This window comes from Xenia sp. Carnegie-2017, unplaced genomic scaffold (genome assembly GCF_021976095.1).
Source record: "Xenia sp. Carnegie-2017 unplaced genomic scaffold, XeniaSp_v1 HiC_scaffold_3, whole genome shotgun sequence".
NCBI lineage: Eukaryota > Metazoa > Cnidaria > Anthozoa > Malacalcyonacea > Xeniidae > Xenia > Xenia sp. Carnegie-2017.
The window spans coordinates 6111195-6138340 of record NW_025813493.1 but is presented as its reverse complement, the minus strand read 5'-3'; the positions used below and the strand labels follow the sequence as shown (position 1 = coordinate 6138340).

Here is a 27146-nt window from a genome sequence, read left to right as displayed (position 1 = left end):
TAGATTACTACAACGACATCCAAATGCAAGAGAAATTATTTATCAAATGATGGATAGAGAACCTTTAAATCCCAAGACTGAACACCAGCGGAAAAACGCAAATTATTACAAATCCTTTCAAAACTCACAAGTTTCATCAACGAACTCTTATCATACACTTACAACTAGCTTGTACAACACATGGATATAGATCAACATAAATTAGCTAAATATCTGAAACTTTACCCGCATCTCCAATCCCTGTGGGCTTGGTAGCTCAACAGGCAGAGTGGCGGACTAGTATCCCGAAGGTGCGAGTTAAAATCTCGTCCAAGTCACATGTTTTTCATGTGCATATTAAACACCGTGTTAGGATTAATATATTATGTATAACATTACATAATGCAACACACGTACAATGCACAATACAAGTATCTACTTTCCTAAGTGTGCCCCTTCCCCCACCCATGTACCCCTTCTTTCAAAACAATATGCCAACCTACCGCACAGGCAAATCTACACAGATAAATAAACTAATATTTCAACAAGTTCTAGGTTGTGGGAAAGAATGGACCAAGGCATGTCAACATTGTTAATTGCTGCCAACTGATGACATATACCATATTTGTAAACAAAAGAAAATCATCAAGTTTCTTTTTAATCATGTGAATGTAATACAAGTCTGTTTATCCTGTCACAAGTGATAGAGCGATAATATACATGTTTATATTGCCAGTCGCCACATTGTTAAGCCTTTCATAATCAATGTTTATTTTGGAAAGTTGATACGTGTTTTTCGGTAAGCACCATAAATTTGTCAAAATTTTTAGCACATTTTTCATCAGGGATTTGTATTTTCTATGCGCATAAATTAAATCTTCAGATATGAAAAATCGTTTGCCATCAATTTGTTGGATGCCTACGATTTTACGAATTTTTTCTTCTCAAAGTAACATTAGATGCGATAATAATATTTCTTGATAATATTACGAAAATGTCCGCATTTATATTGCTGCAGCTTGACTACTTTTATTATACGTTTTTAAAGATTCAAAATAAATTATGATTTGTTTTTGCACATCAATGTATTTTAACTGTCTATGATAAGACTTTACGCCTTATTTGTGGTTGCTCAAGATTCTTTTTCCTTGCTACTATGCCACTGTAATATAGCAAATAAATATGTAAATAAAGTAGGTGCGATAAAGTCTCTTTAAATAGAAATAATCAATTTTTCTTTTATAACAGCTTATAGCTGTCAAAGTCCAGTGTAAGAGTATGGCTTTACTTCGAGATTGGTCTATTCGTTGCATTCCCGGCGACGTTTTAAATGACGATGAAAGGAAAACTCTAAGTGCAATCTACATAACAACATCAACTTTTGGTTTGGCTGGTGCTGCAGTACAACTTCGACATTTATGGAAATATCGTAACGCAGTGAGACGAAGTCCGTCAGCTCATCACAATATTATCTTTTTTTTGGCATTGTCTGATTTAATAACATGTTTAGGTAAGTTTTTGTCGCCGTATCATGTAGTAAAAGATGAAATTAGCCAAATAATTGCTCGGTATTGTCGATTTGTCATATTATCATGGCCAAGGTCGGCGGGTGAGCGTTGCGCGCATGTTAAAAAAAACCTACAGCATTTACTTTGTTGAATATTTTTAAATTGTTTGGTGTTGAAGTGTAGGAGATGAAATAAAGCAATAACAAATGTTCCAGACTTGTCACCCGTATCATATATCACTATCTACTGTTTAATTAATATATATATTTGGTTGAATTTGGATATAAGTCACTAAGTGTGATCAAGCTTTTAGAATACAGGCAATCTCTGATCTGCTACTTATAATGCCCGACAGAATTAGTGTGCGCAACAGTCTCAGTCTGAGGGCTACCGTTCCCCTACCCAACATTCCTTACACGTGCATGCTGTTTTATATAGAAACTTGCAAGAAAACTCATGCAGGTGTGAGAAATGTATTTTCTATGCTATTCTTAGAATAACTATTTCTTCTTACATTAAAGATATTTTGGAGAAATTAATATTTTACTCCGCAAAGATAGTTCATCGCGTCTAATGACTCGGCACAGATTAAGAAAGAATTTAATACATCAAATTTACTTCCATCATTTGACATTTAAGAAATAAAAGATGTTTACTGTGTTTGCACAGGCTTATGGATATCGAGGAGACCTTTGGGAGAACTCGAGAGCAGATCAGTGCAAGCTCGAGACCGAAGGACGAGGGTTTCACCTGGTCGAGAGTTCTCACAAACTTCTCCGAGGATTGCACAAGCCAGTGCAAACACAAAAACATCTTTTATTTGTTTTATAAAATAACAATAACGCGAAACAGAAAATTTTAAAGTAAACGTTTTAATTTTTCCTCTATTATGTATTCATTATCGATTTGCAAATTCTCTTTGGCTGATTGTTATGATTGATTTGATTGCTTAGTCTCGGATGTGTTTTGCACAGACAAATTCAAACATAGCTCTAGACCAATCAATGCACGCGTTTCATTGTGTTTATCTTATAAATAATTATACGGGTTGCGTTCTATTACTGTATCAGAATTACATCAAAGCCACGTGCAAAGCTACGCCACACAAAATGAAGTGATCTCCTGAGCTAGAACGCTTCAATAGAGTTTTTTATGAAAAAAGTTTTTGATATCCTTGTTGAATTGACGTACAATAACATTCTCATGCCTTAAATTACTTTTTTTTAATACTTATTTATTTTCCTTTTACTTTTAATGTTACAGGAATGATAGCACTTGCAGTTATGTTGTTGATTATACAAAAGCCAATCAAAGTTAATGATAACACATACAAACCGAAAAAATTTATTTCACTGGATGCAATATGCACAGTTATGGAGGTAAATAACTTCTTTCAACTACTTTTGGATTGGCCTAAAAATGTTTTCTATCATGTTGAAGAGATGTCAGGCCGCGGTGAGAGTTTTGTATTTTGTTTTATTTTAAAAGATCCTTGATTATATTTCCATCTTAGACACATTGCCGTAGCAAAATTGTATTTTTAAAAAAGGTTTTGTGAAAATAATGGTGAATTATTTACGTTTAAATTTCTGACAAAACAATTAATAATCCTTAGAAACTTTCTTTTCTGAGAATTTATTAAGCCAAGAAAATTTCTGACTTTGACGATTTGGGAGATCCCAAACCTTCCTATTTACGCACTCTTTAAGAAAACCTTCCACTTTTTTAAGGGAGCTTGCTTGATAAAATTATGTTGTATAATAAAACTTTCAGTTTTACTTTTGCATTTTATTGTACTCTTATATGGATCTGCTTCCAGTGTTGCAAGGGATTCTCGCGTGATCATCCTTCCAGACTCCATGCAATGATGTTTTGATTACACAGTAAAGTGACGACATTAATTTTTCGTTACAACATATAAAGCACATTTACTATAAAGTCATTACATTAAATTGCCTTAAAACTGTACAGCATTATTTTCTTATAGATTGTAACATTAATGGCGGTTATTGCAAGTGCTATATGGACTTTGAATTTTGCAATAGACGTGTGTTTGCAGATTTACAAAATCCATTGGTGAGTTAGCATTTAATGTAGTATCTGAAAGCTATTTTTGATAGATTTAAGGGGTTTTCTTGCAGTCATACGTATCTAAGGTCAGCAGATAATGTCATTGAAATACTTTAAACAAAATGCACTGCATGGTGGGTAAGTTTGTATGTGTTAAACTAAAATTGCAGCAGTCAAACTCAATCACATAAATAAAATGCTTTTTGTTTCTGTTTGATGGTCCAATTTCACGCGACTACAAATAGGTTATAAGACATGACAATCTTATAACCTGCATTTATACTTGTGAAAATAGCCAGATTTCCATATTGTACACGGGGGAGGGGGAGATAGTGGGGATAACGCTTTTGAGGGCATAATTATAGCCTGTTATGATGAAATAAAGACATGCAATCTTTCTGAATGTTTTTAGTTTTTGTTTTGGATAATGTTGCTTGTGCAACACTAATATTGTTGCAGAACAATGCGTGGAATTATTGACAATAAACTGCTTTAAAGAACCATTTTATTCATCCAATAGTAAGCACACGTCATTCGTATTTTTCCAAAATCAAAATTTACTTAAAGATCTTGTAAATCCAACATTATAACGTGAATTTTCCAAAATCAAATTGCAGTTAATAAAGCTTTTCTACATGAACTGTTTTTGTTGAACACAGTGTAGCTAATTGATAGACAACTGAAATTGTGTTGATAAAATTTATATTGTCAAATAAAACATGATGAGCTTTATTTACTTTTTCAGCCCTATGGTGGTATACCATATTCTGGCTTGGTTAATACCAATGAACTTTGTTGGTGTCATTGAATCAATCAGTTGGGGTTATTGGCCTGTTATGTAAGTAATTTTTAACTCAAACAGTTCTTTCATTTGGATTTTCTAATTTATCAGAAGATATACGCTCTTTTATTCTCTTTCCCATTCTTTTTATTAATTTTCTTAATCTATTACGCTGAAAGATTTACTGAAAGTACAAAATTAAGTTGGCAAAAAAATAATAGCTGCACAGTAAATTAGTAAAATTTGATCTTTGCAAAAAGTAAGCAAATGATGTATTTTTATGAAATAAACACAATAAAACGCGTGCGCTGATTGGTCTAAAGCTGAGTTTGTATTAGCCTGTGCAAAACACATTTGAGCTCAACCAATCAAATAAATCATAATAATTAATTAGTCAAAGATAATTTGCAAGTCGATCATGAATACATTTTAGAGGAAAAATTAAAATGTTTGTCTTTTTCGCATTACTTTATTTTACAAAAGAAATAAAAGATGCTTTTCGTGTTTGCAGTGGCTTATGCAAACCTCGGAGAGGTTTGTGAGAACTCTCGAGCATGAGCTGATCAGCTCCCGAGTTCTCCCGATGGTCTCCTCGATTAGCAAAAACCTTTGTAAACATCTTTTATTTCTTAAATAACAAATATTATCCAAATAAAAATTGCGATGACAAAAGAGAAAATTTACTATTTTAAAAGAATTTTGATTTGAAACTATATGTTTTCGTTTTTAGCTGCGATGAACCTCATGGCATTGAATCCAGACTAATCGTGTCATATATACCTGTATTAATTGTCTTCGTGGTCAATCCATTGTTGTTTGTTGCTACGTACAAAAAAGGTATGCTTTGCAATAAGTGTATATTGTATAAAATTTTTAAAGGAATTCGCGCTTTATTTATTAATATCCCTTCCCTTCCCTTCTACCCCTTACCACTCCTTTCTGTCCCTTCCCTTTCTTTCCCTTACGGCAAAATTTTTGTATATATTTTGGTGGAGGTGATTTTTGTAATGAATTAATTTTACAGTTAGACGTCGACTTAAAGGTACTGGCATATTCTCATATGACGAAAGATTAGCTTTGAAGATCGTCGCTAGAAGATATCTTGTAATTATGGGAACATATGCTTTATGGTGGGATATTTCTTTTAAACGTCATTTTACAGATGATTTTTAGATCTAATTTTCTTTACTAGAAACAACTTTTACATACTATGAAAAATTTTTTCTACATTCATTTATATTTTGTACTTTCGAAAATTGTTCTTGAAAATCTTTACATCAGAATAGAGTTTTAATTAAGAAATAAAAGATGTTTACTGTGTTTGCACAGACTTATGCAAACCGAAGAGACCCTTGGGAGAACTCGAGAGCAGATCAGTGCAAGTCCGAGACCAAAGGTCGAGGGTTGCACCGGCTCGAAAGCTTTTATAAAATAACAATAATGCAATATAGACAATTTTAAAGTAAAAGTTTTAATTTTTCATATAAAATTGTGCATGATTGATTTGCAAATTCTCTTTGTCTGATTGATTATTTTGATTGATTTGATTAACGAGCTCAGATATGTTTTGCACAGGCTAATGCAAACACAGCTCTAGACCAATCAGCGCACGCTTTTTATTGTATTTATTGTATAAATGTAATTATATAAGATGTCAACCTGCAATACGTTAATTTTATTTTTTATTAACTTTTTTTAGCTGGTTTCCAAATGTCATTTCCATTTTGTATTACTGGACAATGCATCACGGTGAAATGAGATCATCTTTTCTTATATTTTGGTATGTTGAGGTGAGTCAAACGAAATTTTGACGTGCATAAATGACTTAACAGGCATTATTAGTTTTAAATGAATAGAATGGTTCCACTTATGAGATTGAGATATCTATCAGTTAATAGTTTATAAGGCGAAAGCTCCAATCAACTATTGGATAATGAAAATAGAGAGCGAGTGCTCTAAATGTTTTAGTAGAATCATACTGGTATTTATAAAAAAGGTTTCTACAGTTTTTCTTAGTTTGCTGCTTTATGGATTTGTAGCTTTTGACATCGTTACTCTGGCTACTTAACAGTGGCGTAGAAAACTCCTTAATTAGGGGGGGGGCACAAATTCATAAACGCATGTTAAAAACAATGTATTTCAAAGGAACTTATGCGGCAGAACATGAATATAAGAAGATGTGCCCCCAAATAATGAGTTTGCTTCGCCATTGCTACCTAAGGAATTTTGGTAGATTCGAATTTTTTTGTGCTATCGTGAGTTATTTGCAACACGAGTGACTGACACGAATTCTTTGAACCAATCAAAATTGTTCCTGGATCGCCTCACGCTTGAGTGTCACTAATGACACGCGCATACCAAAATATCATTTACTTACATAATATATTGCCATACTTGAGATTGCATTGCCATGAATTTTTTTGTGCTATTTGGCAACTTATTTTATTACGCAAATTTAACCAAACAATGTTCTTTAGTAACCCGAGTGTATGTGTGATACACTTTTTGTTGTGCTATTTGGCAACTATTGTATTACGCAAATTTAACCAAACATTGTCTTTAGTAACTCGAGTGTATGTGTGATAGGCTTTATGTTGTGCTATTTGGCAACGACTGTATTACGCAAATTTAACCAAACAATGTTCTTTAGTAACCCGAGTGTATGTGTGATAGGCATCATGCTTATATTAAAAAGCGAACGACTCTTGCGCAATGCATCTTCCGTTATTTACTTATTTTTTTCATTTTACTTTTAGACATCTTACAGTTGTATTTAGTGGCAACTTTAGTCTTCTTAGTGGTTTCTTTTTGAAAAAAACGATCAACTTTATTTTCAGAAAACTTAGTAAAACGCGAAACGGCTCGGTTGGTGGCCATGCTTTTTCGCTGCTCATTATCTATTGCTTCCGTGCTCGTTATCTAGTCTATCTAACCAATCAAGTCAAAGCATTTGCAATAGAATAATAAAATGACTGTACTAATTATAATTAGGTGATTAAGTCATACTAGGATGCATTTACGTAAAGTTTGTCTTAGTTTTTCCCAGGCATGTCTGCGTCAAGATTAGAAAAATAAGTAAAACAAACAATATATTCATTTTTTAGTGTGGTTTGACAAGAAAACGAATTATTTGTCTGTTACGTTAATAAATTATAAAATGAACAACTATTTGACACATTTATTGATTGGCCTATGTCATGAAATTAAAATGATATAAATAAAAAGACCTGGCATTATTTAAATTTTGGTGTCGCTATCGATTATTTTCTTTTTCCATTTTTTAAACGTTAACAATGGCTTAGGAAGTTCAACGGAAACCAAAGATCGATTTTATTGCAATTGATATGAACAAAATATTGCAAAGCCATCGTCATGGTATTTTTTTTCTTAAACAAAAGAGACTTAAGCTTGGGTGTTAAAGTTTCTAGTTAAAATTAGTCCTGCTCTGTAGCACAGAAGAGTGTTGGGTGTAAGGCCTTAAAGGGCTCATTGATTTCAAAACTTGACAGACTCGTGAAATAATCTGCTTTTAATGTTATAACATTGTTTTTTAAAACGAAAATTGAGCACGATGTATATTGTTTGATAGCAGTGTCCTAATACGAAAACCATATTGCTTTATTCCTTTTTTTTAAGAAAGCAACTTTGATGCCAATTTCAAACTTTTATATTTCATTAGTTTATTCATACAATTTCTTTAATCTTGCTAATTAGGAAGAATAACACTGTATTAACTATGCTACTAAGCTCAGGACAATACTTCCAATAAAGGAATTGTTAAAAACTTTTATAAATTTCCTTTTCATTTCTTTCAGGCTGTTTTAAATCCTCTACATGGACTTTTTAACTGCTTTGTTTATCGTAACACGTTCAAAGTTATACCACGTGACATCATGAAAGAACCTAAATTTATACAAGCACCTTTAAATTTCAATGAAATTATTTCGCCTTTTCAACATCTATGTAGCAAGAACCTCGTGCAAAATAAAAGGAGAAGTTATAATTCTTTTCAGAAATCTCCTAGTTCATTGAAAAATCCTCAAGCATTTAATTACAAATCAAGATTGTTTGGTGAGTGCTGTCATTCCTAAGTAACTAGAAATAAAAGTTAAACTGCAACAGCAAATGGTACAAATATCAAGATAACATGAAGTATCATATCTCTGGACGTGCACGGTGAAACATATTAATGAAATAAAAGTTAAACTGCAACAGCAAACGGTACAAATATCAATATAACATGAAGTAACGTATTTCTGGACGTGCACGATGAAAAATATTAATGTGATATTACAGTGACTGTTCTTGATTAATTTCATTTCTTTTGTAAAATAATTTTCGTCTACCTTTAATGCTGTCATTACTTACCAAGTGTTCAATAAAATGGGCTCTCAAGATTGTATGATTTACTTTTGAATATTTCATGTGAATAATGCATATTTTTAAAGTGATGAGTGAGATTTTGCAACTGTTTTGTAATCAAACACGTAAAACTTGAACGATAATGATGATGCCCACCAATTTAAATATTTTTTATGTTTGTTATGTAAAGGTTTGTGGTAATTCGGAAGGGGGGGGAGGTGGGAGGTTGAGATTGAGCAGGCAGTAGCTCTTCAACAATAATGAATTCAAATTGTTGAAAATTTAAATACACAATTTTCTGCACAAAATCCCTCGTAACGATGTCACATATTTAGAAAATCCCTCGAGAAGAATGTAAATGTTTCAAATGTTATCGTGTTCTTCAGCAAATTTTCTTGGGTTGCTCGTGAAAAAGATTATTGTACCCATGCATGTGGAATAAAATTTTTGGACTGGCTATCTTCACTCTGATATACGGCTGAATTTTGTCTTATTTTATCTTCTATTACAACAGGGTATGAATGGCAAATAAAGTATTTTTACTGGTAGCTCTTTGCAATTCCTTTCCATCCATATTTTTTTTACCTTTACGATTCTCCTATTTACAAGATAAATTTTTGTGTTGATGAACTTTCGTCTCTCGACCTTTTGATATTTTGAATTTGACTCCTTGTTCATTGCAATTACTGATTTCGAAATACCACTTGATCAAGCACTTATCACAAAAGTTGAAGATAAATATTGTCGTCATTACTAAGCGATCGACTTGTGACAATATATGATGAATGTATATTGTGAATTTATACGAGAATAATGGACTCCGTCGATTTCGACGTATGAGGGTTCTACACTAAATGGAACATCCTGGTTACTTAAATTATAGTGAAGGCAGCTGACCAGACTACAATCACTCGTACCCTTCACGCAACTACAACGCTGATATCAGCGTGACACAGTGTGACAAGGCTGCAACATTGCAGATGCAGATACAGTCCATTCGAGGACATAGTTTCCTTTACCAAATTGCCCTCACATGGCTTTGGTCAACCCGGGCTAGGTTTACAGACACATTGCTAGATGTGCCACGAGCGGGATTGAACCCGCACCGTCTGGCTTACAGCTCACGCAATTAACCATTCAGCCACCCGCCCCAGAATAATCCTGAATTTTCAACATGGTATAATAAATACTGATCTTTGCATGAGAAAGAAATATCTTTAAACTATAGCTATAATCTCAAACATAATGTTTATTGCACACATGACATTTATAAATATTTTTATTGTTTTGTCACGGGAAAAATTTTTCATCAAGTAACATAATTACGAAATTGCAGACATGAAATGAAGGTCATTTTTGTCGTTATAGCAATATGAATCAAAATTGACTTTAGTTGGTCTTCACAACTGGCTTTCACCAATTGTTTCCAATTTAATAAAACCGCTTCCATTCTTTATCCACAATGATAAAATAAACACCTGTCAGTGATATTTAAGGATATAAATAGGCTGCCGTAACCGTTCTTTGTCTTATTCCAAATCTGTCCAAATCATGTGAGAACCACGTTAGTGCGCCCCGTGTGCGCATGAATATCTGCCCAGACGGAGCTTAATTATTAGGTGACAAATAAAGAAGCAGCAAAATTATGATGCAACAAAACTATTATGTCAAACGAATACTAAATGAAAGTATGTCTGATATGTTTTCAAAACAACAAGAAAAAAGCGAGTTGTAAAATTTATAGTAACATTAAGATTTTTTATGATTTGATGCATCTTGGTTTAAATAATGGCTTTAGTGACTTATTGGTTAACTAATTGTGTTCCTGGTGATACTTTACAAGAGGTTCATATTAAAGTTTTAAATGCTATCTACATATCAACATCCGTTCTTGGTTTAACTGGTGCAGTGGTGCAACTTCGATACATGTGGCAATATCTTAATGCAATACGACGAAGTCCATCTGCTCATCCAAATATTATCTTTTACATGGCATTGTCTGACTTAATAGCGTGTGTTGGTGAGTAACTACGGATATTTATTGCATATTAACTTTTATAGATCACATGTATTTTACAAACTACTTTGTTGCATTGTTAACATGATGTTAACATGTCTCTTTTTTTACTACATCACCTTTGATGAACTATTCATTTATTTGGCAACGAGAAAATTAACAGGAACTAAAAAATATTTATCACTCCATTAACTCTATTAAACGCGTGAATGCAAACTTCCTATTTCGAGACTGAATGTCAATGAAATTAAACATGCCATAATGAGATAGATAAACAGTAATCTCAGTTTTTTTCATTCTTGTCAGCTTTTGATAAGTCTGATTTAGAATTGTGACCAGGGATATACCGGGCGGAAAGCGAAGTTTAAATATAAATATCAAACACAGCAAAGTGCTTTTAAAAGAGCCATTTAATGCATAAAAAGAAATGTTTATTTAAAAGTGTAACGTTTCGTCTTGACTCTCAAGAGATCATCAGACAATATTAAATTACAAGTATAGAGGGATATATATATAATAGCTATTTACATAATATTAAATTACATGGTGGGATGAAAACGTGTTAGTAAATATTGGACAAGATAATTATACCATCTTATCCAATATTTACTAACACGTTTTCATCACACCATGTAATTTAATATTATGTAAATAGCTATTATATATATATCACTCTATACTTGTAATTTAATATTGTCTGATGATCTCTTGAGAGTCAAGACGAAACGTTACACTTTTAAATAAACATTTCTTTTTATGCATTAAATGGCTCCTTTAAAAGCACTTTGCTGGGCTTTGATATTTATATTTAAAGTCTGATTTAGTTAGAAAGTTTGTATCACACGATTGTTTAAAAACGAGCAATCGATTATAGACGTAAAAATGTCTGTGTTTTTATTCAAACAGTCTTCCATGTGCATATCATAACAAACTGTAAAAATATTTCTTCCACTACCATTTTCTGATATCGAAAAAACAGTAACACACGTACAATTTTGCAACATCTAGTAAGTCAATTCTATGCTGATGTTTGCAATTACCAAATTTCTGAGCCATTTCGTGTTGAGCTACATGTATTTTCCCCATTTGCAATACGTTTACTTTTTGCCCATCGAACGTTTCAATATCTTGCAATCTATCAAATATTTAGTACCACTTACAAAAATAAACGACAAGTTTGAATAAAATTTTGTCATTTCTGTGACTTGTTCTACAGAACAAGAGGATCACGAATGTATAGACAGCACTCGTCATTCAGGAACTGATAAATATTGGAAGTATCATGCGCTTCATCCGTATGTAGTTTGATGTGATTTTCTTGCTTCTGCATAAAATAATAAAAATCAATATAAACACAAGCGCGCAAAGTACTACCGTGATGCTTATTTTTAATTGTTATAAAATTCAAGAAAATAGGATTAGTTGATAATTAAGTGAAATTACGTTTAAATGTCAGCATAAAAAAAAGTGCAGCATAATAAAAATGGTGGGTGGTTTTCCACCCAGCCCTCCCCCCTGTACTTATGGCCATGGTGAGTATAGAGCCTTCTTTCTCAAGAGTTTATATGGTACAAAAAGTTTTAGCACGGTAAGACTAAATGACCTGTCTTAATATTTGATCTATTAAAACCCTTTATCTTTTGTACTCCAGGAACGATTGTACTGGCAGTCATGTCACTCGTTTATGGCATGCCAAAAATATCTGATGAATCAAACATGACAAGCAACTTTCGTTTGATATATGCCATATGCGCAACACTGGAGGCAAGTGAATTTTAAAGTACTATTGCAGTGAAATTTTCGTAAATTTTTTTTACTGGCTTATTCAAAATACTTGCTCTCAAAATCATTCTGATGCAAACAGAATTAAAATTGGTCTTCTCAGAGTGATTTTATAGCCGTCAAAAGTGGCGATTTTTGACATATATGTTCGAACCTTTGTAATGCCATGCATGTTTGCTAAATAAACGTCAAAAAGAGTACACATTCTGCCAGTGGGGGATTACTAATTACAGGGCGTGTAGGCTAAGATAAAGTTGTGGACCTTTAAGTGATATATATTCCTATATTGAGTTCAGCTTTCCTTTGCTTTTACGTTTCCTGTTTGTAACCTCATAGGGTAAAAAACGGGGGAAAGTTAATTTCAAAGCTGAAACGAAGTTTTGAAAATCCTTGACATGGTCAGGGAAACTGGGAAAAACCGACTACTTCATGAGTTCTGAATATTGCGCATTTCAACAGAAGATACTACAAAAGCCATTTTTCCTCTGCATTTGATTGCTCGTAAGGTTTTCAACAGCATAAATGATCTAAGTTAAGCACATTTAGCTATCTCAGAATAGCAAAAACGTCTAAATCCAAGTTGTATCAAGATACAACGGGCCTCTTGAAAGACCGGGCCTGTAAGCTTAAGCCTGATTAAGCTTAACCCTACTAGATTAACTTTAGCTTAAGCCTACTGGATAATCTGCCCCTGCATTCTACAATAGAAACTACAATGGCAACTTCCATGAAACCTATTACATCAAATGAGAAATCATGGCAGTCAAAAATGTTTGCACACTTTTAAAGTAAAAAATTTCAACTCCCACACTAACGTAAAATGGACATAAATATATCAAATTGCTTACAAACAACTGAGTATTTCTTCTAGCCAGTAAAAAAAGTAGCTACTTGCAAATTTCACTTTATAAAGCCTATAATATGCAGTAATTTATGAGATTTTTGGATTTTGCTAAGAAAGGAACTTATGCAGTTGGTCTAACTGCACTTTGCTCTAATATAGCAATTTTTTTCTTGTAGGCTATTTTATTTGTTGGGCGCATAGCAAGCGTAATGTGGACTTTTAGTTTCGCAGTCGATGTGTGTTTGCAGATGTACGAAATAAACTGGTAAGTTTTCTTTTGAAAACTAGTCACAAGGAGCTCCAGTTAATAAAGATTAGAATAATCTTCAAGATGCATGCATGATGTTTATTGCTATAACAGATGGAAGAACTCGAATTATAAAAAAACTAAGTCCAATGAATTGTGATAACGATATTCTATAGTGTGAATTGTGTATTTTTTCAATTCTTTTTAGGCCAGTGATTTCTTATCATATTTTGGCATGGCTGTCACCAATTGATATTATTGCTGTTATTTTATCATTAAATTGGGGATTTTGGTATGAAACGTAAGCATAATGTTATGACCTTATTTTCCATTCTTCCTTTCCATTCCAGGCAAGTCTTCATTAATATGTATATTTCACTTAAGGACTTTAAGCACATTTTGAATAAATCATGGGATTGAATTTGAGGATAATAAATCATTAAGTACAACAAATTTATAAAATGGCTTATGTGCACAAATGAGGCTGTTTAATGGATGTCATGAATTTTACTTTTTCATCACATACACTTATATACACCTTGAGCAATAGTTTTATGAAACTAACATCATTTGAGCTTACAAAACCTCTGTATCATGGCTATACAATCAAATCAGAGTCGCTCAGAATCTAACAGTTCTTTAATAAAGGATGGAAGCACCGATCTTCTTATCCATTTTTGATACATATTGTACGTTTTTGTCCTTTTTGTGAGTATGTTTCTACAACAACTACAATTCAGTTAGTCATGAATAGAATTTTTATTATCTACCATAAGAATTTTGAAATTATGCAAGCAATACTTTAAAGCCTCGCATTTTGATAATTCAGTTACAAAAGCTTAATCTTTCATTTGAACTTTTATTCTTATTTGCTTTTATACTATTTTAGCAGCATGTACTGTAAACGTGTGCTGCTAAAGTATACTGGAATTCATGGTTGTAAAATTTTATCGTAACAGTGAAAGATAGACCTTAAAAAGTTTTTTAAAACCCTATAAAAAGGCCATTGTTTACTGTGAGGTTCCCATTGGTTCTTAGCTTTCATTTCTCTCAGTTTACATGTATTCAATAAAGCATTATGTGGTAAAAGCTACTAAAGAACTTTTTAAGCCTTGCTCACTGTAAACATTTGATCTAAGGTCGAAGAGAAAGCTTAGACAAAATTTAGTAACTGAAAAGCCGCCTCAATTAGCTATCGTATCTTAACCTTATATCTAAATTTTCTAGTTGTGACAACATTCGTAACAGGAAAATCGCCTCGATGATGCTGCTGAGCATAATTTTATTGTTCGTTTTTCATGCAAATCCAGTTCTATTCTTTATCACGTACAAAAAAGGTAAAACCTTCCTCAGTTTTCTTACAAGTTTTTAATTATTCCTCTCCTTACATTAAAGGAAACTAATGATAATGAATGCATTGATTGTAAATTATTACAAAATAGATGCATTTCATGGACATGAACGAAGAGTTTTTCCATTATTCATAATCGCATGTTTAGTAAACAATGAATTAAATCAGTAACAGTTTCAGAATATGAAAAATTTATTAGTCGATCGTTGGTAATATAACATTGTTTGAAAATTTTTAACAAATACCATGGTTACAAAGTAGTTTGAATTTAAATTAATCGGCTTTATTGGTTTTCGCTAAACATTTCGCCAAAGTACACCATCTGAGATTTATTTAAATCAGTTGCTTACGTTTAAATGAGCTAGGCTTCCCGTTGTCCTTCAAGGACATTTACTTAAATCAGTTGCTTAAGTTTAAACGAGCTAGGCCTCCCGTGGTCCTTCAAGGACATTTATTTAAATCAGTTGCTTAAGTTTGAACGAGCTAGGTTTCCCGCTGTCTTTCAAGGATGGGGTGCCCTCCACCTAAATCTGACAACAAACATTTTCATAAAAATCGTTAATAGAACACAATATTAACTGGTTTTTAGTTTATCTACGGAAAAATACTGAGTAGAACTTTTAATTTACTATTAAGAGGAGAAATTGACGAATTTTTCTTCAATGAGAAATATCCAGTGCTTCCATTTGCTCAAACATAAACCTACTGTTTATCATAATTTTCATAAGCAACACCCTTCATTGTGCTCCTTTGCAAGCTGATTGCTTAAGTGCCCGTGGCTCTGCATTAATATGTATTTTACATGGTTCGCACATCACTAATTAAATTTGAAGTCGGAAGGCGCACTTCCAAGTCCAACAGTCCCACTTCACGAGGTTGACATACAAAGTATATTATTTTCTGCTATGAAAAATTGCGAGAAGCATCGCTTATGGTGCATTGACAAAACTGCTACGTATTAGCATTAATAAGATTAAGTGTAGGAAGCAGTTGTACTATTAAGAAAGGATTTATTCCAAAATTTTTGTAACACCATTCGAGAGATACTATCACAAGAGAATGCTTCTAGCTTCACGTTGAAAGATTTTTTAGGGTATATAAGTGCAATGCGCTTATGGCGGTTCTTTACTATAGATTATCATTTTGAGTGGGATAGTTCAATATGGCGGAGCATCTAATTATAGCTGTCTACTTTCGGCTTCAAATTTTTGCACTAACGATATTGGGAATGCACGATCCATGTAATATACATATTAATAGTCGACCCACACCCAGAGCATATAGCGTTTACGCCACTGATTTAAATGAGCCTTTTGTTCTGTGACTGCACGAACTGTGTCGTGTTTCATTCAGAGATCATTGTATCAACATAATCAATGGCTAAATCCTTGTCTCCTGAGCATAATGCACATTTAGCAAAAGCCTTTTCTTCTGGTTTCGTAAGATTTTACCACATTAAAACCTAAAAACGTGGTATTTTGGAGTTGGTAACTCGCCCGAAAAAATATTCACGAAAAAGACAACTTTTTGAAATGAAATTTGACTACCAACTGTCAATGATGATACAAATACAATTAAAAGCATTTGATTTAAATCTAAGATGTTGTTAAACTAAATACCATTAAAATCAAGCAATTGTAGATAATTTTTTTTAGACAGTTTGAGAAAAAGGATGCTCAATTACTTTTCGATTTGTTTATGATTGCTAATGCTATTTTCATCTGAATTTTTACAGTAAGACGTCGACTTAGAGGAACTGGAATTTTCACCAGTGATGAAAGAGAAAACCTAAAGAGGATTGCCCAAAAATTTTCTTTAATTATGGCTGCATTTGCGTTTTGGTAAGACCTTATCATTGAACATTATTTGTCCATGCTTTCTGTTCAAGTTTCGTCATGGCCGCCATGTTGGATCACTTGACAATACATTTTTCTTTTTACAAATTACAATGCAAGTTCGTTGCAACATAGCGAAAATTCCAATGTTCTTTTCTACTCTCAGGGAAGTGGTTGCACACCACTTATACATACGTAGTGTCGTTGCCAGCTCGATAAGTGAGAGGGATTTTATTCATATATACACGTTTTTGCGTATTAAGTAAGCTCCTTTGAAATCAATTGTTTCTGAGGAATTAAAACATGAATATATAAATATTGTTGCCCTCTCAGGTGATGTCACTGCAGTATACGTGAATAGTTTGTAATGCTGGTTTTATTGTGCACATTTTTGACATGTTTATCAGAGTATTCATACGCATGCGTATTGGTTTAAGAAGGGATGAGTGCAAATTGCACTTCTCTTAAGAAATCAATAATGCAGAATGAAGCTCAACAGCAAGAAAAAACATTCAAAATTCTACATAGTTTTTCTTCTTGTAAGTTGTAAGTGTCGTCAAAGAATGAGTGTCACAGTAATGCTTTGCGCGCTTAACCATGCACAAGCAGCCATTTTCGGGGCACCCTTAAATGGCACCACATTAGGTTGGTTTGTAGCAGTTTGCACTACAGCCTGTTCTTCATGATGAGGCTGTTGAACTGGTGATCTGTAATAGTTTAAATCGTCTTCATCTTCCTAACGCGACGCAGTTGTAGCTAATTAATTATGCAGCACTATGTTGCAATATTGTAGTTAATTAATTATGCAGCACTGTGTTACAATATTGTAGTTAATGAATTATGCAGCACTGCGTTCTATGGCGGAATTTTATTAACAGAGGTAAACACAAGCGCGCAAAACATTACCGTGACACTCGTTCATTAATGCTGGTCAGAAAACGTCAAATATTAAGCGAATGGAAAAAATATTCTGACATGCCCTCTTAAAGTACATAAGGGTCTGACCACTATTGATGTCTATTTCATTGCTTGACAAATTTGATAAGAAAATATACTTTTGGTAACATTTATGTTGTAATTTCATTAAAAGCTGGTTTCCTTATGTCGTGGCCATTGTGACTTTCTTGACTACTGAGAGAAGATCTACATTTCTTATTTTCCTTTGGTATCTTGATGTAAGTGCTATTTACGGGTTATTTACATAATTACTTCTTTATTACAAAATTTACATTACAAAACAAAAACAACGAAACGCGTTCGTGATATCATAATATCATCCCTCACCCCATCCATCGGTGTCTTACATGATCATCATCTTCCCTGCCATTCCCCTTCCCATGTAGAAAGGGAATTTCAATCTGTCGTCTTTCTGTCATACTTATTTATGAAATAAAAACAATGAAACTCGTGCGGTGATTGGTCTAGAGACGTGTTTGCATTAGCCTGTGCAAAACATATCTGAGCTCCACCAATCAAAACAATAAATCAGTCAGAGAGAATTTGCTAATTGATCATGAATACATTTTAGGGGAAAAATTTAAATATTTGTATTTTTCGCATAATTGTTATTTTATAAACGAAATAAAAGATGTTTTGTGTTTGAAGTGGCTTATGAAAACCTCGGAGACGTTTATGAGAACTCTCGAGCAGGTGACCCTCGACCTTCGGTCTCGGGCTTGCACTGATCTGCTCTCGAGTTCTCCCGAAGGTCTCCTCGGTTTGCATAAGCCTGTGCAAACACAGGAAACATGTTTTATTTCTTAAATAATGTATGCTCCTCAAAGTTCATAAAACTATCTCGGCAGAAAGTCACAATTTACTCATAAGCAAAATACAATAGCACTACAATAAAACAGCAATTTGAAATCGGTTACATAATCCATTTGACTCTGTGACACAGCCAACCGTTAATTTAGTTCGGTTATGCATATATTTTGGTGTTCAGTCACTTTAAAAAAATGGATTTATTAAGAAATGTTCGTGTTTTAAAGTTTACATAATGAGAGTATAAGCTTGTATGCTCAAATTTTATTTCCAAGACCAGTAAAACCAGCAATTATTGCTAAATTTTTGCTCAGTAGTCATTTCAACATTACCTTCGAAAACGTCATGTATCATATATAATATCACAATTAAAATGAATCATATTAGTAATTTGCATATAGTTTAATGTACGTCAGTGATAAAGGCTTCACGAATTTAAAGATTAAAGAGAGAATTAGGCTCTTTATGTGTCAATGTTCTGTTCAAAAACATCAGTCTTTTTTCCAAATAAGATAAAACAAAAATATGTAATTTTTTTATTTAAAACTTCCTAATATGTGTAAATATATACCAAAAAATACATACATGAAACTACAGAAAACTTTTTATTATATTTTAGTAATAAACAGGTTTATGGTTGAAGTAGCCAGCCCGTGAGTTTGGTTGTGCTATACAAATATTTTCTGTTTTGCTATACGCGAAGGGGCAAATTATCCAGTAGGCTGAGTAGTGAGTAGGCTTAAGCCTACAAGACCGGGTATTCGAAAGGCCCGTTGATTTTGGACATAATTAGGATTTGAACGTTTTTGCTATTCCGAGTTAGCTAAATGTGCTTAACTTAGATCATTCATGCTGCTGAAAACCTTACATGCATATGAATGCAGAGGAAAAATGGCTTTCGTACTCTATACTGTTCAAATGCGCAATGTTCAGAACTCATGAAGGCTTTTCCTATTTCCCTGACCATGTCAATGATTTTCGAAGTTTCGTTTTCACTTTAAAATGAGCTTTTCTCATTTTTACCCTATGGGGTTACTAACAGGAAATGCAAAGCAAAGGAAAACTGAACTTAGTGGGAGGAATAGACATCGCTTAAAGGCCCTTAACTTTGTCTTAGCCTACAGGCCTCGTAATTAGTAACTCGCCACTGGGTGTACGGCAAAAACAATACTGCATATATCTTAAGAAATGAATATTGACAATAATCTAAAATTTACACAACACGAAAGAACTTGCTGGCTTGCTACTCACCCATTGTTATGGACGAATATTTAAGACTAATTAAGAGTTTTGGCCGAGCAATGTTTACATTTCAAATTGATGTTGAATGAAATTTAGCATATATTTACAAATAGTTATGGAAATTTTAAGAGAATATTTTTTGTTTTGAGTAGTCAATTATATAATGCAAAATCTATACTTTAGCTATTAATAATTATTTATTGAATTTAAACCGACTTTATATGTCGTAAGTTTTAAAAAAGCTTGAGTTTCGTAGAAAATCCAATATGATGTTTCTGGAAATATTCTCCATTCCAAAATTTCTGAAAATTATTACATTTTCACTTTCTTTTCAGGCGATTTTCAAGCCTTTGCAGGGATTATTCAACTATTTTCTTTATCACGAAGCTTTTAGAGCTTTAAAGAAAGACCGCAACCGTCCACCTAGACTACTGAGACCGCACCCAAATGCAAGAGAAATTATTGAGCAAATGATGGATAAAAAGCCTTCATATCCCAGGAAAATCGTTCCTAAAGAAATAAAAAATTACAATTCCATTCAGAAGTCGGACATTTCATTGAAGAACTCTGAGATACCACCATACAAATCGAGATTGCTTGGCGAGAGTTGAAGAAAGTAAAAATACTTGACAAAACACGGCTTCTATTTTCTTAAGCACGTAATCTGTTTGCAAAATGCATTTACATTGGGATTTGAAGTTTTATGGGAGCCAATTTAACACCACTTATGCATCAATCACTTGCCATTGTATTTTATTGCTATTTAACAGACCATTTTTTTAATTGAGTCACTCACAATGCGCAATCTTCTTGTTATTTTATGGGAAATTTCAACTGTTATTGTAGTACTAAAGGGGAGCAGACAAGAATAAAAGCGAAAAGTGATCTTGGTGTATTACTAAATATATTTAAAAGTGTAATTTTGAAAAATATGAAAATGTAATTTTGGAAAATATTAAAATGGAATTTCAAAGTTTTTTTAAACACTCAGTACTTTATGTAATGTAAGTCGAAGGGTAATTTTATACACATAGAACGGCATGTATATAGCAATCATACAGGCCAAATCCATACATGTACCTATGCATCTCATCAAACCTCGTTGCTTCTTTATTAAATGACTTTGGAGGCTAACACACAGTACTTGATGTTTGAACTTCACGTTGTAGAAACGGTAGCCAACAAACACGTTTTAACAGCGTCAAGTTATTGACAAGTCTTTCAAATTGAGCGACTTAGTACAGCGCTGACTCGGTGCAACTCCGACGTTCAACAAACGCAGTCTTAAAAATTCGCGTTTTCTTAACATTGTCATAAATTTACTTTCAAATGACTTCTAGACAACATCATGATTACGTCATGTGCTAAGTAAGACGAATTAGCTAGTAAGAAATAGTACATTCTTTCACAAAAATGTGCAGAGGACGCGCTTAGGTAGTTATAATGGCACTCTTTATTGGTGAAAATAAGACAAAAGCATCAAAGTGTACATTGCATTTTTATAACAATTACCAAAGGAAAACAGCCAACTTCATTTCAAAAAGAAATGCCTTCCTGACAGCTTGTGAAAATGTCGGCAGCAGTTTCCCAACGATGGAAACATGCAGTTAAATGTTAATTTCATTTGGGATCACATGACATTATGATGATTTAGGTGATTTTAGTCATTTCACTGAACTGAACGACTTTCGACTTTCTTCGCTTCTGTGAAATGTGAGTGACCTTTTTATTCCTGGGAAAATAACCTTGAATTGGAACTATATGTTCAACATTTCAGTCGTAGGTAAGCGTTTAAATTTCTGTGAACTTTAACGATAATTTGCTATTTATTTTGCTAATTCCGGTGCTTTATGACGCAGCTAATGGTTGATGTTGCGTTGTGTTTTTATTGTAAATTTTAGCAAATAATATTATTGCTTTAAGTTACAGCAAAGCAATAGCTCTAGCTATCCCAAATGGGGATAATAATAAAATGCCCTTGCGAGGCACCTCACCAATACATCATACTGCAGCACTGTGAGAATAGTTATTGTAATAATATTTAAACAGAATTCTGTCATTTTTCTTTGTTATTTTCTCTATATTTGATGTTTTTGGCAGAGAGAGGTGGTATTTTTAAGTAAAATTAACGAATGAGCTTTTATAAAGTTAAAATTCTGTATTTTTTTCCTCAAAACGATCCCGACAGATTTGGCAAATCTCGTGATCGAAATCAGCATTGTGCTTTGAATTTTTGTCGAATTTGTCTTGCACTTCATTTGCTTGTCACTCAATGCAATTATTGATCATTTCAACGTTTTCAATGTCATCCTATCTTTAACAAGCAACATTATATTATTCCCATTGGTCAAAACAATTGGCTTTTCAAGGCATTTATGAAAGTACTTGCAGCTACTTTAAAACAACTGACTTCTCACAACACAAATTGCATACATATGGCCAGCCTGTAGTCTACCTTTAATACTTTTTTTTTAGCATTCTAGCATTTTAAAGTTCAAGGTCTTTAAAGTGTTTAAAATATGTAGAACTTTTATGTTATGTGAACATATTTAAGTAGATAGTTATGTGTAATATTTAAAAGATTGATATATTTATTGAGGATGAACTTGTCAATTAGTGCTATCAGCAAGAATATTAATTACTGAAGTAGATGGTTTGAACTCGGGAGTATTGTTACATGTTTGTAGATGTAGATTGTCCAGGTTAGTAGAGTCCTGAGAAGGACTGTTGTTGTTGATGTTGACTGACATTTCAACAACCTTAGCACTAGTCATCTTCAGAGTCAAATGGGTGTCACCTTAGCAGTAGTCAAATTGAATAATAAGATGACTATGGCTTCCTAGCGGTACGATACTTCCGGGTTCAAACCATTTACTTTAACAATCATTTCGACAACAGAGCAAAAAAAATGTATTAAAGAAACTCTGTAAACAAGGCTTGAAAAATCTGCCAGCATGGTAGCATACTGCTAGGTTTTGACCTCACAGGATTTTTGCTGAAGACCAGAAAAACATTGCTATTAAATATATGTCAACATAAATCCAGAAATCAAATTAAAGTTGGAATAAAGAAAGGCAGAGCATTCACAGATTTAAATAGTAAAATTATTCATTAAATTGTTTGTGTTTTAATAGTTGAGCTCTACCAATAAGCAAAATATTTTATATTGGCCAGACTTTAATAAAGCAATGTTAACATTGATTGATTAGACCTTTTATATCCAGTATAAAGTCTGTCTGTATTAATATTGAGTAGGTTTTACATTGTTATAAAGTTTTATTTCTTTTGCTATATCTTAAACTTTTATATGGTCAAATATATATGTTTGTAAATGATGATCGTCCAGGTTAATAAAGTCCTGAGAAGGACTGTTTTTGTTGTTGTTGACTGACGTTTCGACAACCTTAGCGGTAGTCATCTTCAGAGTCAAATGAGGAGTAAACGTCAGGCTAGCCGTATTTGTTATCTGGTTCTTACGTCATTGTATTGTGTGTACAGGAAATGTGTATTGCCATTGTGAATTAGTGTGAAGTGAAATATTTTATTTTTAGTTGTGATGTGTGATTTAGGTGTGACGTATTTAGTTTTAATGTGTCAAATATATTGTTAAATATTGTCAAACAAAACCGTTGTGAACATCTGTACGTATGTTCACACATCCTTACTCCGAAAAACACGAAGTTTTATAATAAGCAAAATTTTTTAGCAGATCGCATGCGTTGAAATTGTTGTTTTATACATATTGCCGCTGACATGATATGAAATGACACCCAGCCAATCAAATGCGAGAAATCGCAGAATGGCAGCCAATCAAATGCGAGAAATGCATATATTAGCCTCCCCCTCCAATTATCGATCTATCGCCGTCCCTGAAGAAGCGAGGGTTGGCCTTCCTTAATAAACATGCTAACTAACCCTTTATTGTATGAATTTTTCTTCACTTAAGTTTTATTTCATTTTGTGATTCTTGAATTATGGCAACATGTGTGCAATAAAGTTCTAATTGCTGAAGTCTCGCAAAATTAAAATTTGTTACATTTTGTTTGTAACAAATTTTCTTAATCTCTTATTTTTAGAAAAAAATCCCACATTAATATGGGTGTGAAGCAATGTATTTTCACCGTTTCATCTCTACTTTTCCTTGGAAGAATTTGTTTTTGTTTTATCGAACTTGATGGCCGGGCACAAAGCTTCTCCTCCGCGATTAAAGGTTTTCTGTATAATAATATGGGCGAAGAGGTAACTTTATACGAGCACACGTATCATCGCTTTGGTTACATCTCTGAGCAATGGTTTACTGGCGACATATCTGCTGGAGCTAACATACGAATTTACATCGATGGCGAAAAAAATCCATCGCTTGACTACGACCTATTTATGGCTCACGCAGTTCCTTCAAATGGGGGAGATGGTAAACCACGTGCTGATCGAACATTTGGTCGCCTGGCTTTCAACGGCGGTTACTTCAATACATTTAGAATTCCATTTCGAAATGGATTGAAAGTTACAGTGACGAACCGTTATCGAACTGGATTACTTTGGTAAGGACATAACCATTACTATGAGAAGAGAAGGTATTATAGTGCATTAAAAGTTTTTAATGATGTCTTTCAAGTTTCCTTTACCACTATTAGTTTTTTTATTTGCTGTGGAACCCCAAATATGTTGTATTTTATAATTCAACTTTATTATAAGATACATTAATGTTTCGCAGAGGGGAGAGCTGTCGGGAGCGGATTTACTGAGGAGAGGTGCTGGGGGCACCGCAAGATTTTCTAGCATCCCCACAACCCCATATGAAAATTCTCAAATTGTATTACACTAGAAAGTGAATAACACTTTCATTATCTAAGGTTTACTCATCCGTAATCCAAAATTCCACAATAGCCCAAGGTCCTTGAAACTTTAGCTAGGATAACGATGCACACACCCCCTTTGGAAAATTCTGCACCCCTCTTGTCAAATGAGTACTGATCCCCTCCTGGGCACTGTTTGGTTGGGTGGCACTGTACCATGGATTCTTAACTTACATCTTTTTACATTTTTCCAATAAAATCCGTACACTTTTCCAAAAAATTTCCTTCCTTCTGCGCTGGTTGCATGTCCAAACTGTCAAGGCCTCACTTTTCAAACTTGCAGTACTTTACCATTGCTACACGGCTTTAAGTGGGCTATTTCATTGTACGTATGTACAATCACTGCAATAACAATTGTGAGTGTATTGATGAGACAGCGCATGCGTATAAACAATATTAAGACACTGAGCTCAACTTAAGTTATTTTCATACTAATTTTTCATATTTTCCTCTTTGACCTTGACTATCTTTATTCAACTATCCTGCTTACTTATATAGGTACATAATTCGCGGAATAACTGGTGTCCCTTTGACGGTTGGAACTTTTAAAATGCCAAACGACACACGACTGCGACTTGTTAAAAAAGACCAGGTCATCGGTCCATTGCGTTACATGGAACTCTCGAAGACTGTCGATAAGTCGGGAATGTTGTTTTTAGTTACTCTCTCGATGAATAGCAAAACGCAAGCATTTATGCATGGCTGTGTTCGCTCTAACATTGATAACAAGAACGAGACAGTGTTATTATCTTCTGGCACCGATGATTTCTTCCTTTCCGCCTTCCACTTTGACGAAGGTATCTATACCGAATTCGACTCCGGAGTAACATTAATTCCACAGAAAGAAGACCCCGTAAAAAAAATGCTCGCGTTTAAATTTTTTCTGGATGATGGCATTGTGTTCAGAAATTATTTTCGTCTTTCCTGGAGAAATGATGAAGACAACGAAGGTGGTTGTGGAAAACCTCGCAATCTAGAAGGGGAAGGCATTCCGGAAATGACAAGCGTTTTAACGTATGTCTGGCTTTATGAGTGGAATAACAAGTAAATTTTCTGTTTTGTTTTTCGGGACTCGTGAAGGCGGCAAGTAATGGGACGTCGCTGCATAAAATTTATCGTGCTACATAAATTAACTAAAAATTTTAATGTTTTTTCTTAATGTACTGTGTTGATATAAATTCTTTAAGATTTCCATGTTTGATTGTTGTGTTCCTGTATGACGTTGTATTTTCTTAACTGTTTTTGAATGAAGTTGGTATCGTTTAGTTTCGTGATGGTTGCTATGGCAATCGTAAACCACAAGATTATCGCAAATAAATGTTTTCAGTTGTTCAGTGGCGTAACTTGACCCGTAAGCGTACGGGGCTAGTCTGCAGCCCTGTGCCCTTCTCTCCCTGACTCGCACGCTTTGCTTGCCTTTGTCGACGAACACGTGACCGCAGTCCGAGAGCTGAATGATCTAGGTACTTAATCAAGACCACAGCCCACAGCATAGAAGTAACTATCTCATTGGCAGCCAGTAAAACAGAAAGGTTGTATTTTATGATCAATAGGAATGATGAAATAACCGCATAATTACTGCGATTAGAAAGAAATTGAAAGAGGCTAAAGCAATGGTGTAAACCGAACCGAGGAGCTCAACCAATTATTGTCTTTAGCAGTGTTTGTCTTTGTGATGTCGATGTGATAGTTGTGAACGATGATTTGATATTAGGCAATGTCTTGCACATAACGTTCAGTCATAACTTAAGTGACATGCTTTTTTGTATTTCATATATGTGAGACGATAGTTTGTTTAAATTTTTGCCTAAGGTGAAACACTTACTGATTTCTCGATAATCGAGCTCTTCTGAGAGAGTCGGGACTTGTCGAATGTAGTGCGGATAACGATGTAGGCTTGTAAGTTCTTCAACTAAAGCAAAACTCGATGTTGTTGTTCAGTTTGTACAAAAATATATCCGTCAAAATACTAGCCATCTGTGCCACATAGAAGAAAACTTATTTAAACACGTGTTCATTAAGTAAAGCAACATGTACACGCTTTAATTTTACTGGTTTTTATCGTGAGGAGAATTGTGGAGAATGAGGAGACCACACTTCTTGTCAGTTAACTTTATAAATCAAGGGCAAATTCATGTTGAAATATGGAAAGCAATCGATGTCGGTTAAAGAGCTTTGTATTGGATTGATTCTGATAAAAAAATGGTACTCATAAATTATATTGAAGAGTGAATGGCAAAACAAATTTTTGATATGGTGAAATTAGATGCAAACATGAATCTGAATCGTCACTGCTGTTGATGTGAAACACTACTATCTGCCAAAATAGACGAGTTAGATTGTTTACTTTTGTTTACTTTTGTCAGGAAAACTTGGTACACCTGCCTGCCAGTGAAATGTAAGTGATTGACACAGTGGCGGTGGTGCCTGCGAACAGGCTACTCAGAAAACTGCGTTGCACAGTGCGTTGTCAGTAAAAATCACTGGTATAAACACTGATATAAATAC

At 33.7% G+C, this 27146-nt stretch overlaps 3 protein-coding genes across 5 annotated transcripts; all 3 read left to right on the top strand.

The window, feature by feature from the left end:
- The first annotated feature begins 718 nt into the window (after window positions 1-718).
- LOC124454392 (G-protein coupled receptor 143-like) lies at window positions 719-8735 on the top strand. 2 transcript variants are annotated; one of them, XM_047005201.1, is made up of 9 exons: window positions 719-778; window positions 1228-1489; window positions 2751-2866; window positions 3475-3563; window positions 4303-4395; window positions 5069-5175; window positions 5363-5468; window positions 6038-6128; window positions 8154-8735. In XM_047005201.1, the coding sequence occupies exons 2-9, from the start codon at window positions 1258-1260 to the stop codon at window positions 8427-8429; spliced, it is 1110 nt and encodes a 369-aa protein (XP_046861157.1). In that variant the 5' UTR covers window positions 719-778; window positions 1228-1257; the 3' UTR covers window positions 8430-8735. The 2 variants fall into 2 exon arrangements, with proteins under 2 accessions (XP_046861157.1, XP_046861159.1); XM_047005203.1 differs by lacking the exon at window positions 719-778 and having other exon boundaries at window positions 1149-1489.
- A 1652-nt stretch (window positions 8736-10387) lies between these two features.
- Window positions 10388-20755, top strand: LOC124454395. 2 transcript variants are annotated; one of them, XM_047005205.1, is made up of 8 exons: window positions 10388-10720; window positions 12369-12481; window positions 13520-13608; window positions 13799-13882; window positions 14818-14927; window positions 16677-16782; window positions 17867-17951; window positions 20118-20755. In XM_047005205.1, the coding sequence occupies exons 1-8, from the start codon at window positions 10489-10491 to the stop codon at window positions 20391-20393; spliced, it is 1095 nt and encodes a 364-aa protein (XP_046861161.1). In that variant the 5' UTR covers window positions 10388-10488; the 3' UTR covers window positions 20394-20755. The 2 variants fall into 2 exon arrangements, with proteins under 2 accessions (XP_046861161.1, XP_046861160.1); XM_047005204.1 differs by having other exon boundaries at window positions 10389-10720; window positions 13799-13891.
- A 665-nt stretch (window positions 20756-21420) lies between these two features.
- LOC124454602 lies at window positions 21421-25832 on the top strand. The gene is made up of 3 exons (XM_047005377.1): window positions 21421-21565; window positions 23859-24323; window positions 25137-25832. The coding sequence occupies exons 2-3, from the start codon at window positions 23878-23880 to the stop codon at window positions 25684-25686; spliced, it is 996 nt and encodes a 331-aa protein (XP_046861333.1). The 5' UTR covers window positions 21421-21565; window positions 23859-23877; the 3' UTR covers window positions 25687-25832.
- The last annotated feature ends 1314 nt before the right edge of the window (window positions 25833-27146 follow it).

Bases quoted from the DNA above. Each gene is read 5' to 3' on its own strand.
- LOC124454602 (XM_047005377.1), top strand. From the start codon at position 23,878: ATGGGTGTGAAGCAATGTATTTTCACCGTTTCATCTCTACTTTTCCTT. The intron at 24,324-25,136 runs GTAAGGACATAA...TTACTTATATAG, and splicing joins TATCGAACTGGATTACTTTG to GTACATAATTCGCGGAATAA.
- LOC124454395 (XM_047005204.1), top strand. From the start codon at position 10,489: ATGGCTTTAGTGACTTATTGGTTAACTAATTGTGTTCCTGGTGATACT. The intron at 13,609-13,798 runs GTAAGTTTTCTT...AATTCTTTTTAG, and splicing joins CAGATGTACGAAATAAACTG to GCCAGTGATTTCTTATCATA. The intron at 13,892-14,817 runs GTAAGCATAATG...TAAATTTTCTAG, and splicing joins TGGGGATTTTGGTATGAAAC to TTGTGACAACATTCGTAACA.
- LOC124454392 (XM_047005201.1), top strand. From the start codon at position 1,258: ATGGCTTTACTTCGAGATTGGTCTATTCGTTGCATTCCCGGCGACGTT. The intron at 2,867-3,474 runs GTAAATAACTTC...ATTTTCTTATAG, and splicing joins CAATATGCACAGTTATGGAG to ATTGTAACATTAATGGCGGT. The intron at 5,469-6,037 runs GTGGGATATTTC...AACTTTTTTTAG, and splicing joins ATGGGAACATATGCTTTATG to CTGGTTTCCAAATGTCATTT.